This window comes from Diabrotica virgifera, chromosome 9 (assembly GCF_917563875.1).
Source record: "Diabrotica virgifera virgifera chromosome 9, PGI_DIABVI_V3a".
In the NCBI taxonomy this organism is placed as follows: Eukaryota; Metazoa; Arthropoda; class Insecta; order Coleoptera; family Chrysomelidae; genus Diabrotica; species Diabrotica virgifera.
In genome coordinates this window covers 35,711,889-35,727,134 of record NC_065451.1, presented here as the reverse complement: position 1 = coordinate 35,727,134, position 15,246 = coordinate 35,711,889, and the positions used below count along the sequence as shown (strand labels likewise).

The following is a 15,246-nucleotide window of genomic DNA, read 5'->3' as shown; positions in this document are numbered from 1 at the left end:
TGCCCACAGCCCATAATGTAATCGATCGCAACGATCTTTAAAGGTAAAATATTGCAAAACCTCTAAATTTTAAAGAACCGCTTGGATTGACATGAAATTTGGCATACAGATAGCTAACAAGTCAAAGAAAAAAAGTGATATTGTGCCGATGTGTGATTTTGCCCTAGGGGTGAGTTTCACCCCCTTTTGTGGGTGAAAAATATATGTTCCAAATAAGTCCGGAAATGGATAAAATGACTAATTCTAAGCAACTTTTGTTAAGTTAATACTTTACGAGTTATTTGCGAGTAAATATGTTCATTTTTTTACAAAATAACCACGTTTTCAGACGGTTTTTCGCAAATAACTCAAAAAGTAAGTATTTGGTCGAAAAAAAATTTTTTATCAAAAATATAGCACGTAAAAAAGTGAAAAACATGGTGTATATATTAGGTCACTATACGTAGTAGAAGCAGAGTTATAGCTAATGAAAAATAGGTTCATATTCGTCAAATTCCAAATCAAATATTTTAACGTACCTACCATAACCAAAAAACGAAGCACTTTCTTGAGCAAAATCCATTTTAACTTTTTTAAAGTGTTTAAAAAATGCTTATTTTTGTTTCATAAAAAAATTTTTTAGCATCAAAAGTAAACAAGTTAAAGTTGGTCCCTTTTTTTGGTAAGAAATCGGGAAAATCACCCCCTAATTAGCATTTCAAATAAACTTAATTGTTACCACTTTACAAGTTTTTTACTCGCGTATGTATTGATCATATGATCTGTAAGTTTCATCGGTTCTAAGTCCTTATTTCTGAAAGAGCTGTAGTTAAAAGGGCTTGAACGAGTCACTTATCACGAGTGTGTGCAAATTTAGAAACACCGAATCTTAACCAATTTTTGTCTTACAGAAAAACAAAAAAAATACAAAATATTGAAAAAAGTAAAGCCGACTTTTTTTATTGTTTAAGATTTTTGGTATCTCTAACAATTTTTAAGTTAATGCGTAGCCTAAGCGTCCTCTATTTGCTTTCTCCTACTTTCGTCGTCTCTTGTGATTATATATTGTAAAATCCGGAGATACGGGATGCAGCCAGAAAGCAGTTTATTAACGAAAAGTCTTAGATTTAAAACATTGTTTATTATATTTTTATTTCAATTATTCTAATTGTTTAAAAGGTAGTAAACTTTGTATCTGGGGCTTTTCGTTGTTTTCCTCGTAATACGAGAGATGGCCTCGCTAAATTGCGTCTCAGAGGCGGGTTCATTGCATCGCGATGGTTTGCCTTAAATTGGCAGAATTGTTTGTATTTCCTTCAGAGTTGAGACTTCTGAGCTTCTCTGATGAGGCATAAGGATGCTGAAATAGCTATATGGAGATGGTGGTCAAACTCTGAATCAAATATAAACAAAACCTGCCTTGATCTTTTTTTATAAATTTTTAAGTTATTTTGAAAAAAAGCATTTTTTTCAAAATTAAAATTTTTAAAAATTATACTTTAAAACTAAATTTTTTCAAAACTAAGCTCTTTGAATCGATGAAACTTACAGATCATATATAAACACAACATAAGTAAAGTAACTTGTGAAGCGGTAACGATTAATTTCATTTAAGTTGCTAATTGAGGGGTGATCTTCCTGATTTTTTTTTGCCAAAACAAAAGGGACCATCTTTATTTTGAGCGTAACTTGGTTACATTTGATGCTAGAAATTTTTTTATAAAAACAGAAATAAAGCTTTTTTTAAACACTTTAAAAAAGTTGAAATGTGTTTTCCCCAAGAACGCTTCGTTATTTGGATATTTCACATTGAACTATTCTATTTGGAATTTTTCGAATATGAACCTATTTTTCATTAGCTATAACTCTGCTTTTGCTAGGTATAGAGACCTATTATATACACTGTTTTTTTAATTTTTTTATAGGCTATAGTTTTGGTAAGAATATTTATTTCGACAAAATGCCTACGTTTTGAGTTATTTGCGAAAAACCGTCTAAAAACGTGGTTATTATTCACTTGCAAATAACTCGAAAAGTATTGATTTGGTGAAAAGACTCTATAGAACAAAAGTTGCTTAAAATTAGTCAGTTTGTCCATTTCGGGACTTATCTTGGACATATATTTTTTCACCCCCCCCCCCCCCCGAGATGGGGTAAAACTCACCCCTAGGGCAAAAGCACACATCTGCACCATATCACTTTTTTTTCTTTGACATGTTAGCTACGCGTATGCCAAATTTCATGTTAATCCAAGCCGTTCTTTAAAATTTACAGCAAAAACCGTGAAAGAATGTACTATAAGGATGTATACTTCAAACAAGCGACCCACGTGCCTTATGGGGAGTCATACGATGCCAAAGGCCATATCCATAAGAATTTTATCCCTCACTTGGATTTATTATTAATAATGTTACTCTAACATATTTTTAAAACATTTAACGGTTTTTAGCAATGTATTTTTGGTGACTCAGCATGCGATTACCTCGAATCAGTACTGATGATGATCTATGTGGATCTAAAAAGTTCTGTGATTTAGATGTAGCCCTTTGAGGTTTTTTAATAAATATATACAGTGATGAGTGCGCTAATAACCGGCAAAATAACGTAAAAGATGGAAAACATATTAAGTTGTGAGATAAAAAGGAATGAAACTAGTAGAGGTGAGAAATCTAGCGATAAAAACCTATACATTTACATTATATTGATTGTTTCCCTCCTTTAGACATATCGGACGAGTTTGGCAACTACAACTGTGACAGTGACAGTTTTAGTGGAAAGTTAAAAATTAAAATATGGAATATAAATTTAAACAACAAAGAAGATAAACTCATAGATGAATTGAAAAAAATATGATTGATCCTGATAGGAATTACAGACTAAGAAAAAAGGTAATGGATACTTTACATTTTGAACTTGTTGTTCAAAATGTAAAGTCATAGTAACCGGAGACTTTAATGGAAGGGTAGGAATAAGTGATCAAAAGATCCAGTCGGAAAATATGGAGAAATAATGAATGACAAACAATAACGGAAATAAGATCATATATTTTTGCCTGAATAACAACCTAGTAGTCTGTAACACACTGTTTAAACACAAAAATACACATAAATATATCCAGGATCGTGGAGAGCAGAGAGATCTATAGTCGATTTAATTCTAATCGACAAAAGGGTCTATCGAGATGGTACATAGAAAAAGTCGAACAAAGACAACTTGCGTGGTTTGGTCATACGGTTCGTATGGATGAGAATAGAAAAGTGAAGCAAGTGTGGCAAGAACTAGTAGACAAAAAACGAAAAAGAGGAAGATCAACAAGATCGTGGCATAGCGCAAATGAAGTAGCTTCTACTCCAAAACCTCGAATTAATATAAACAAACTTACTCAAAGTTAGTCTCCTCTTTCAACACTGACAGTGGAGTACACTTATACTGTCTTTTTAGGACTCCTAACAAACAGGCAGTGTTTGGATCAGTGCAATTCGGTTTGCCATCTACCATGTTGTTTTTCAATTGGCAGACAAACCAGTCCACTGCTTTGGCCGCCATTTTTGTTCCTAAGTTTCTGTCAAATGGAGTTGGAGAACCACCTTGTTGCATATGACCTAAAAAATTAAAAACTTGACGTTATCTACAACAGGTTTAAAAACGTTACATATACATTAAATCAAAGAATGAAAAGCATAAAACCCATAGACACTCTGTGACATTGCAACTGTATCATACAATGGATGAAAAAATTATATGCAGAAACGAAATATCACGGAATACAAAAATGAAAATGAAATCATGGGTACTGACGGAACGACAAAAGAGCAAGACACATGCTATAGAGATGAAGTTTTTAAGAAGAGTTGAAGGTGTTGCAAAAATTTATAAAATAAGGAACGAACTAAAAATACAAACCACATTGGAATTTATAGAACAGATACAGCTGAGTTGGTGGGGACAATTACATCGGATGAAAGATATCACAACAGTGAGAAGAGCGTAGGAACCAAAAATATTTGTTTTCTCAAAAATGGCTTTGGCAATACAATATCTTTTTTATACATAGGTACCAGGTACATTGTGTTGCTTTTTTTATTTTGTTTTTTTTTAATTATTTTACTGTGTGTTTATTAATATATATCTTAATTTGTGCTAAACACTTTTTACTTTCTTTTTTTTTTATTTTTCTTTTCTGTTTTATTTTTGTTTAATTTTTTTTATTTATTTTTTTTGTTATTATTATTTTACTATGTTTTTTATATATTTTTTTCTTTTTAATTTTTTCAAACCACATTAACAAATTATGCCTAGTTAGTAGGTACATATTACATTTAAAACTTGTATTTACATAATTTAACATGTTTATAAATGAGATGAAGAATTTCCATATCATTTGTAAATATTAAATTATTAAGGTTTATTAAGAAAAACATTTTAAATCTTTTAATTTCTTATAAAGGTCGTTTATATTATTTATTTGTAAATGACATTCTAATATTGTAATATTGTAATATAATTGAAAAATAAAAAAAGAGGAAGACCAATGGGATGAAATAATCGGAAAAATATTGGAGAGAAGAAGAATGACATGGACAGATATTGACACCAAACCGCAAAGAATGGAAAGACATGGAAGACATTTGTTAAGAAGTTAAAACTCACACCATTATATGGTAAGCAAGTTTTTGATTATATATAAAATAAACTTATGAATCAAAGCTTATACACTAACTGCCTTACTAATAAAACACTCGTATTCTAAGGTTATTCCGTATTTATATCTAGAATAGTTATTCTAAGTATAAGGTAGATATAATACAAAAATAATTTGTTACCAATAAACTCCGTATAAGTTAGTTATAAGTATTCCCACTTTATTCCGAAATATTAGTTTGGCAACGACGCAATCTTCTACACAAATGCATAAAACAACGATATATTGGGTAAAATATGTCAATTTTGACTTTTCTCTACAAATAATACACCAAATTCCGTCATTTTTTGATGAACTACCCGCAGTTGCTTTTCCCTTTATGAGTCGTATAAACTCAAAAAATATGTAGATTACATAATTTTTTGATGGACTATGGCCGTTGTATTCTCTGCTATATTTTAAGAAATCGTTATTTCTTATATTGTATGTTGAGTTTGAGCATTTCATAAAATGGCTTCAAATAAAACAGAACGTTACATTAAATGGGAAAGTGAAGAAAAAGTAAACTTTATTTATTTGACTTATAAATGCAATGTAAATATGTTCATTTCAGCATATTTTGAAGAATATTGTGAGATATTTTCTACATATTATAGAAAATAAAGACCTTATTTTTCTTGTAGAGTGGAGGATAAGCCTCCTCCTCGCTTGTTCACAATAAGTGAATCACCTACTAATTTTTCTAAAAATCTTACATCATCTTTAGGAAACCGGATTTTTATTCTGCTTTGTTTGAAAAAGAATTTATGCTTTCTTTGAAAGTTTTCCTTTTTCGTGTATTTTCCATCATGTTAATTAAATTATCAACTTCCTCGTTAGCCGCAATACCTCTTAAACACATTTTTTTATTGTATATCTACTCACAAAACAAATAAAAAAATAATATATTTTTGTCTCTGATGACTTTGACAGTCATAAAATAGGTTATACCAGACTTAAACAAGGGTGTGGGTCGGTATAAACTTGGATTAAATTCTTATACCAAGTATAACCTATACCTAAGTTATTCCATGTTTATTGGTAGTGATTTTGCCTATACCTGATTTATTCTCAGTATAACTTTTATACTTCGTTTATTAGTAACAGTGTAAGCATCAAAATTAACGCACCACCTTAAAAATGAGACATTTTTAATGTCTCGCATTTCCTAAGCCTGTTGTCCGATTTGAGTGATTTTTTTAGTATATTATAGCTTTATTCTTTAAGAATATCGATGTAATAATATTATTGCTAAACAGGTAAGTGTCATTGTATACCGGGTGGAACAATGATAGTGTGTTTGTCATCAAAGTTTGGAACACCCTGTGGAATATTCTAGCGTATATAAAATATTGAAATTAAAACTAAACTTTTGCCTTAGGCTTTCTTAACATTTTGCTTTTTGATTCATTCGCTTACGTGGGATAATAAAACAGTTAGGTACTTTAACAACTAGCCATGTTATTCAGCAATACAGGGTGTTTCTAAATAAGTGCGACAAACTTTCAGGGGTAATTCTGCATGAAAAAGTAATGACCGTTTGCTTTATAAACATATCTTCACAAATGCTTCGTTTCCGAGATACGGGATGTTGAATTTTTTCTTACAAACTGACGATTTATTTATTGCTCTAAAACCGGTTGAGATATGCAAATGAAATTTGGTAGATTTCAAGAGGTAGTTACTGCGCATTTTTTGACATAGAATTAAGAATTTTATATTCACCATTGGCGTGCATACGGGTATAAACATTTTAGATACATCCCGTATGCATAGTGGATACTTACACTATGTTACACCCGGTATACAATGACACTTACCTGTTTAGCAATAATATTATTACATCGATATTCTTGAAGAATAATGTTGTTCTGAAGTTATTTCCTTGTGGCATTTTTATGATTAACTATTTATAGGGGAAATACGCCACAATTATTGTGGCTTAATTCCCATATAAATAGTTAATCTTGAAGAATAACGCTATAATATACTAAAAAAATCACTAAATCGGACAAGTTTAGGAAATACGAGACATCAAAAATGTCCCATTTTTAAGGTGGTGCGTTAATTTTGATGCTTAGTGTATTATATTACCTAATATATTCATCCTGGCGCTAAACAATCCTTTTCCTTCTTCAGAATATAGACGATATATAAATTCGGTGTTATAATTATCTGATGCTTTCTCGTTACGCAAGATCAATCCTCTTTGGACACCTTCAGACATCTTAGCAGCCATATGATAGACATCTTCTTGAAGTTCTTTGATGGTAAACTTTTCTTCGTGGATATAGGCCGCGTCAGCACCGCCAGCCAAACCTAGAATTGAACAAAATGAATAAAAAAAGTTATGAAACATTATCCTTGGCTTATAATACCTGCTAAAGTTGCCAAATATCCACAATATCCACCCATGGTTTCGATCACAAATACTCTTCTCTTTGTTCCCTGAGCGGATTGTCTGATGCGATCACATATTTCGGTGATCTCATTCAAAGCAGTATCACAACCTAGAGAAAATTCAGTTCCTGGTACATTGTTACTAATGGTACTGGGAATCACCATGATAGGAATGCGGAAGGCTTCGTATTTATCTCTATTTTCGGTAAACATCAATCCAGATTGATAAGCCTAAAAACAGTAGTATATACAGATACGAGAAAAGTTTATTGGTAGTAGTCGAACCCGCTTATTGGAATAGCTTTCGTGCCAAGCAAAAATATTCCTATAACCGGGATATTCTAATAACCGATCAGTGGTGGCTATTAGTAGAAATAAATGTACCGAATATACGTCATAATAGTACAACCCATTTTGTACATGTACATACTATGTATGCACATGTACACAGTACGTATGTACATGTACATAGTACGTATGTACATGTACAGTGGAACCCCGATAAGTCGGCCCCCGATAACCCGGAAGTCCGGATAACCCGGACCGATTTTCATCAGATAAACATTTTGATTTTCAGTACATATTTTGTATTTTGACAATGACACCCGTTCTGGGCGTCGAAATGTTAATAAAATTATTTTTTCAATTTAATTGTGGCTTATTTCCCATCAAAATAGTTAATTATCAGATAAACATTTCAACAATAAAAATGTATGTATGTAATATAATATTTGAAAGATGTGTATTTGTGTAATTTGAACTATACGATAGTAAAAATGACTCATGGCACAAGCCGGCAGAAACAACAGGCACCTGTCTGTAGTATTCCTTTATTTTTGAAGATATTCTTCTTTAGCGGCGATTCGATTGAGGGTAAAATTGTACATAAATCTGCGCGCCTGCGCACACAGACATCATGTAGGCCATTGCTAATATTTCAAGATAGGTATGTATGTATCTGTAACCGTGCAAATAAGTCATTAAAAGAATATATTAGTGTTTTTAGTAAATGTATTATTTATTATAATTCTTGTGTTTTTGGATTTGTGTTTCTCTGTAGTAAAATAATAAAATATTATGTAGGCATAACATTTTTACACTATTTGTCGCCGTGTTGTGTTACCATTTGATCCGAAACTTACACGTCAATTACAAGGACCTCGCTGGAGTAGTTGGTAGGGCGTTAGCTCCGAGATTGGAAGGACGCGGGTTCGAATCCTGGGCGATTCATATTTTTTTTATTTTTGGTTGTTTTAATAAAAATTTTTTGAAAGTGGTAGATAAGAAAGTTAGTTTAATTTTTAAATAAAATACAAATAACCTGTTAGGTATATTTACTTTGTGTAAATTACCTATATAATAGAAGAATATCTTCTTACGTGCGTACAAAGTACACACACATTCTTTTCATTTCAAACTGTGTTAGCATTGTTTAAGAAAGACTATTTAAATTTTTTTTTAATCAATGGTCTTAGTTTTCACTGTTTTTAATACATAATAACAAAACATCGTTCCGATTGTGACTGTATGAATACAGTATTGTATTGTTCGCTTCTGTTTGCTTAGGTTTGTGTTTGCGTGTTTTTAGTAATTTAGATGTGTAGAGTGTAGGTACTAGTACTGTGCATATTTATAATATATATATTTCATGTTATTTCAATTCTAACGGAGTTTATCTGTAAGTATACCGTGTTTTATTAATTTTTACCATATTCTCCGGCTAACCCGGATCGGCCACGGTCCCGATTAATCCGAGTTATCGAGGTTCCACTGTACATACATACGTGATGTACATATGTATATGGTATTATTTCTTTTTATGTCAATAATACAGTACCTAGTATAACTATTGCTTATTTTATTAAAACACCAAACTACATTATCTGTGCATACATACACAAATAAGTATGAAATGTATGCAATAATATGTAGATATAGGTATACATATTTTCTTATTAACATACATTATACAGAGTGTCCCAAAAGTAGTGGAACGGTCGAATATCTCGCGAACTAAACATCGGATCAAAAAACTGAAAAATACATGTTCAATCATTTTCAACAATCTATCCAATGACACCAAACACCAACCCCCACTACACCCCCTGGAGGTGGGGTGGAGGGTAACTTTAAAATCTCAAATGGAAACCCCTAGTTTTTCTTGCAGATTTGGATTCGTTACGTAAAAGTAAGCAACTTTTATTCAAGACATTTTTTCGAACTGTGGATAGATGGCGCTATAATTGAGAAAAACGATTTATCCTGATACCATAGGTAAATTATAGAAACGGTCTAATATCTCGAGAAATACACTTCCAAATGAGAAACCAAAAATAAGGTTTTTAATACTTTTCGAAAACCTATCGAATAACGCTAAACATGACCCTCCAACCCACCCCCTGGAGGTGGGGTGGGGGGTAACTTTAAAATCTTAAATAGCAACCCCCACTTTTTATTACAGATTCGGATTCGTCATGAAAAACTAAGCAACATTTATTCGAAACATTTTTTAGAATTGTTGATAGATGGCGCTTTAATTGGAAAATACGATTTATTAGCGCCATCTATCAGCAATTTAAAAAAATGTTTCGAATAAATGTAGCTTAATTTTTCATGACGAATTCGAATCTGCAATAAAAAGTGGGGGTTGCTATTTAAGATTTTAAATTTACCCCCACCCCCTCTCCAGGGGGTGGGTTGGAGGGTCATTTTTGGTGTTTATCGATAGGTTTTCGAAAAATATTAAAAACCTGTTTTTTGGTTTCTCATTTGGAAGTGTATGTCTCGAGATATTAGACCGTTTCTATAATTTACCTATGGTATCAGGATAAATCGTTTTTCCAAATTAAAGCGCCATCTATCCACAGTTCGAAAAAATGTCTTGAATAAAAGTTGCTTACTTTTACGTAACGAATCGAAATCTGCAAGAAAATCTAGGGGTTTCCATTTGAGATTTTAAAGTTACCCCCCACCCCACCTCTAGGGGGTGTAGTGGGGGTTGGTGTTTGGTGTCATTGGATAGATTTTTGAAAATGATTGAACACATATTTTTCAGTTTTTCGATCCGATGTTTAGTTCGCGAAATATTCGACCGTTCCACTACTTTTGGGACACCCTATATAAGACTTACTTTTTTTCTGAAAAATAATTGGTAATCTGAGACTATTTTTTGTTACCTAAAATATTAGTCCTTGCTGCTTTAAAATAATATAATTAAAAAATTGACATTGGTTTTACCCTCCAGAAAACTTCTTATAATGCATATTATAAAGCGGTTATGACTTCTAAATTAACTGTTTCTAAAAATCTAAACAGACAACGATGATCGTATGATCACGTAAATCGTATGATCGGTAAATGTTTGGCGGAGGGTAGAATTATTGGTGCCCATAATAAAGTAAGTATAAAAGTGTTTATTATCGGCAGGTCCTATAAACCAGAAATCATTTAAATTTGTAGGAACATTTTTTTAGGAAAAATTTTTTACATAAAAAGTTTTTGGTTACTTGAAAAATATATTCTAATAAGCGGTACCATTTTACAAAAACGTATTTCTATAAGCTGTTAAATATATTAAGGAGTAAATGGAAACGTTCTAGGACCTCAAAATTCTACTCCTTAAACCGGGATATTCCTATAAGCGGTACTCTAATAAGTGGGTTCGACTGTATTTCAAAATTAGCCAGATATATTAACAGAGATACTAGAATTATTTCTAGACAAGTTGCTTTACTTAAAATGCAATATCTCATAAACTAATAGTTCAACAGCTGTCAAATTTATACACGCGTTTCTTGAAGGTTTCGTTTTGAAGGTATCACACTCACATCTCTTTTATACGCTATCCTTGTCTGGGGTCATGCAGCTGACACTATTGAGTATTTGGTATAGAAAGGCATTGAGGGTCCTTGCTGGCTTGCAATTTAGACAGGCCTGCAGTCTGGCTTATAAGAGATTGGGAATTCTTACTGTACCAGCAAAGTACATACTAGAAAACCTTCGATTCATGAAAAGGAATATCAATTTTTATAGAAGTCACAAACATCAGCACAGTTACGATACTAGACATAAGCGGAATATGATACCAGCATATTGGCGTTTGAAAAGGTGGCACAATGGACCAGGTTATTGGGCAATAAAATGTTTTAATGTTCTGCCTGAAAATATCAGAAATTTATCTGAAAAGGAATTTGGCGATGAAATTAAAAAATGTTAATAAAAAATACTATTTACACTATTCAGGAATATCTAATCTAGAATTTAGAACATAATTTTAATTGATTTTTTTGTAAACATATGACGTGTGTAAGATATTTTATATTATTAACATAATTAAACAGTATTGAGTACCAAGGTTAGGGCTAACTAAAAATCATGTGGATTTAATACCAGTAGTGCCATCTATGTGTTAGCATACGAACTTTTCATCCCACCTGTTACACATAATTTTCTCTATTTTTTTAACTAGCTTGGTCACGGTGTAAAATCGGATCATCCTGTAGAGGTGTAATGTAATACTGTAGAGGTTTATGTGATTAGTTAAATAATTACCTCAAAACCACCGATAATTAACAATGCCTGGATTCCATACTCGACTAATCTCTTCGCTACTTGATCCAGTTTGTTGGTAGGTAAAGATCTTTTCGTTCCCAAGTAAGCACCACCTTGTCCAACCCATCCGGTGACATCGGACCACGCTATATTAACAAAAAAAGATATTGCGTAAATAAAAGAGAGGGTTATTAAGAATTTGAAAATAGTATTGCTAATTGTCACCAACCTGGCTGCAGTCGACGTTTATAGCTTTACCAAAGAAAACAAAATCTGTATCCTGGTGCGGGAGCACGCCAAATAGATTTCTATTTTGTTGACGTCACAAAATAGAATTTCATCATGGGAGAATCGACGGTTGCTAGGCAACGTGACGTCACTAAAATAGAATTCTATTTGGCGTGCTCCCACAGCTGCAATGATTTCAGGACCGTAATGAGCCATATTTTAAAGTTATTTCTAACAAATATTCATCAAAGGATTAGGTTTTCGGAATGCAGTGTGTACGAGAGAGGCTCTCTTTAGCATACAAGTGCTATTTCGACGACGCGACGTAGAGACGTGAATTGCGATATTTATGCATGATTCATTGATTAACATAAAGCGTTCGATACAGTAAAACAAGCTGATGGAGATATTAACAAATATCGGGGTAAACACCTGTGACCTAAGAATTATTAGCAATCTTTACTGGAATCAAACAGCGTCTCTCCGCACAAAGACAGGAGAATCCGATGATAGCAAAATCAAACGTGGGGTCCGGCAGGGATGTATACTATCACCTCTGATGTGTAACATATACTCTGAGGAATTTTTTAAGAAGCAGTATGGGATATTGACACCGGAATTCGAATAACGGAGAATATAATAATAACTTCGGATAGTCGGACGACACGGTGATATTCGCTGACAGTTATGAAGCCCTTATGAAGAGTTAATGAATTTGATTAAAAAAACAGAATATATGGTGATCTCTAAGAAGGACAGCAATTTGGACGTTCAGCAGTGTGAACGGTCAAAGAATAGAAAGAGTAGAAACATACAACTACCTTCGTACGAACGTCAATGAAAACTGAGACCATTTCCTAGAAATTACATGTAGGATAGAGAAAACAAGATCTGCATTTCAGAAAATGGCTAAGCTATTCAAATATCATGATTTATTAATACTCATAAAATCAGGCTATTACGATGTTATATCATTCCTATACTGTCGTACGGAGATGAGTCGTGGACTCTCACAGACGATACTTGCAAGAAAATTGAGGCTATGGAAATGTGGCTTTATCGTCGAATCATCAAGATATCATATATCGAACACGTTACTAATCAGGGTGTTTTGCTGAGAATTCAAAAAAGAAAAAGAGCTTTTAACCACAATAAAAACAGCCAAAATCGAATATCTCGGTCACCTCATGAGGAATAGCGAAAGATATGGATTGTCGCAACAATAATATTAGAGGGAAAAGTAAAATGAAAATGAGTACCAGAAGCTTACATTTTATGCTTCATCTTCAGGTCCAGTACATAGAGTCTTCACATATACAAACTACTAGCTAAAATTAACAAAAAGACAAAAATGTACATACATATAAAACATGTTATGTTATGTTTTATATGTATGTACATTTTTGTCTTTTTGTTAATTTTAGCTAGTAGTTTGTATATGTGAAGACTCTATGTACTGGGCCTGAAGATGAAGCATAAAATGTAAGCTTGGAAACCGGTTGCCCCATGATTGTATAACAACTAATAAATAATATACAAACTATAAGATTGCGAGTATTGACTTATTTCCTTATCCAGTAGTATAATGGACTCGCATTGGCAACCCTTTCATCATTTCACAAATCTTTTCAGAGCAGCAATATGCAAAATACAAATTGCCATGATGGTCGCCAACATCCTAAACAGATACGCACCACAAGAAGAAGAAGATTGCCAATTCCCACACAAAAGTAAGTTTGGATCATCAACTGAAAGAACTTGATTGTCAATATTTGTAATACGTCTATTAGAAAGAAATAAGTGTTGATTTGAATTTTAACTGTTTGGACTCACCCATTTTCTTAACGTTGCCAGCTAAGAGTCCTTCCCAACCGTCATGGATTCCTATAACAGTATCTCCCCGATATATACAATTTCGAACGAAAGAGCGAACTGCAGCATTCATGCCACAAGCTGGTGCTCCTACGTGTATTACGGCCATAACGTAACCTTCCTGAAAAAATAATCATTACACATTTTGACAAAAAATAATATGAGCTTTTGTTACTTTGCATTCCAGAGAATTCTATCTCAGAATCTAAGAATGTAAAGTATACAGAATGAAATTAGAGAGAGAAAGCGTTTTCAACTACAGGTTTCTAAAACGGTTGACTTGTGGCATGTTTAAGTAAATGTTATGTTTATGTAGTATTGGCCACACCCGATAGATTATAGTGACAATTACATATTTTACCTGAAAATACTTAACGTTTTGATTACCGAAACGACGAGAAATTTGTTAAATAGGTTTTTATAACCGCCAATTGTTGTTACTGAGGATTATGTTATATGTATCACTTTCAACAAGTATTAAGGTTTGAACGTACTTTGCCTATGATGATTGTAGGCAACAGCTAGATTGAGATGGATGCTGAGTGGAAAGATATTATGAGGATGGAAAAAACATCCATCCTCATATTTTCAGCCATAGCTGGCTGTTGCCTACAACCATCACAGGCCAAGTACATTCAAACCTCAATATTTGTTGACAGTGATATAACATAATCCCCAATAACAAGAATTCGCGGTTATTCACTTGATACGTTTGATAACGATTTCCACAGTGGAAATTGAAACGTCAAGTATTTTCAGGTAAAATATGTAATTGTCATTACAACCTAACTGTGGCTAATCTCCTATAAACATAACATTTAGTCTTCAACTACTTAAAACTAATATTCTTCCGGATTTTCCGGTTCATCTCAACAGTTCGCTACACTTATATATGTAGATTCGTGGAATGAATAAATAAATAGTTTTGGTTATCTCTGTAGAAATAAACATTCAATTAACTGCATCGTTGACAAAGCGAGTAGGACACCTTTCAAATGAGATGTCTCGTGACATCAGTTTGTATTAAAAAAAATCGTCAACTACTTCATTACGCCAACCAACATTGATGACATAATGTCGAAGACATATATAGCAATTAATGGTAATTCAAACAATACAATTGATGTGTTTTAATAAAAATTGAGGAAATAAACTTACACGATTATAGTACAAAATTAATATAATAATACTAGGATAAAAAGATGTAAAAATGGAAGTCAAGAGAAAAATTCACAATGCGAAAAACTGGAATTCATAAAAACACGAATAAAAAATCGTCAAACTCGAAACGGAACATTTGAGAAAAATATGCGGGAAAACCAATTTCACACAGAAAAATTTAGTTGACAAATACATATAATTTAATCTTTGGTCGCAACTAAGAAATCGGACGGATTGGCATTGTAGAATCTGCTCGGGCATTCCTTTACTAAATGTTTGTCCTTTAATACTAGTGCAGGAACCAAAGCTTTTCACCTCGCAATTTTTACAGAATCGATCAATTTGCTTGAAAATTTGAGAATAAGTAGTGGATA

The 15,246-nt window shown here is 32.6% G+C and overlaps 2 protein-coding genes across 9 annotated transcripts in view; one reads left to right on the top strand and one right to left on the bottom strand.

Moving 5' to 3' along the window:
- LOC114330263 (pyruvate dehydrogenase phosphatase regulatory subunit, mitochondrial) overlaps positions 1-15,246 on the top strand; it is a 294,720-nt gene that overhangs the window by 171,269 nt on the left and 108,205 nt on the right. The window lies entirely within an intron of this gene.
- LOC114330264 (ATP-dependent 6-phosphofructokinase) overlaps positions 1-15,246 on the bottom strand; it is a 129,062-nt gene that overhangs the window by 12,583 nt on the left and 101,233 nt on the right. For 7 of the 8 annotated variants that reach the window (XM_050662020.1, XM_050662023.1, XM_050662024.1 and 4 more), the window contains 5 exons: positions 13,673-13,832; positions 11,612-11,757; positions 7,039-7,291; positions 6,755-6,979; positions 3,362-3,581 (listed from right to left, as the gene is read on the bottom strand). In XM_050662020.1, coding sequence (XP_050517977.1) covers positions 3,362-3,581; positions 6,755-6,979; positions 7,039-7,291; positions 11,612-11,757; positions 13,673-13,832 — 1,004 coding nt within the window. Of the gene's footprint in view, positions 1-3,357; positions 3,582-6,754; positions 6,980-7,038; positions 7,292-11,611; positions 11,758-13,672; positions 13,833-15,246 lie in introns of those variants that run through there. The other variant, XM_050662028.1, reaches the window with a different exon arrangement.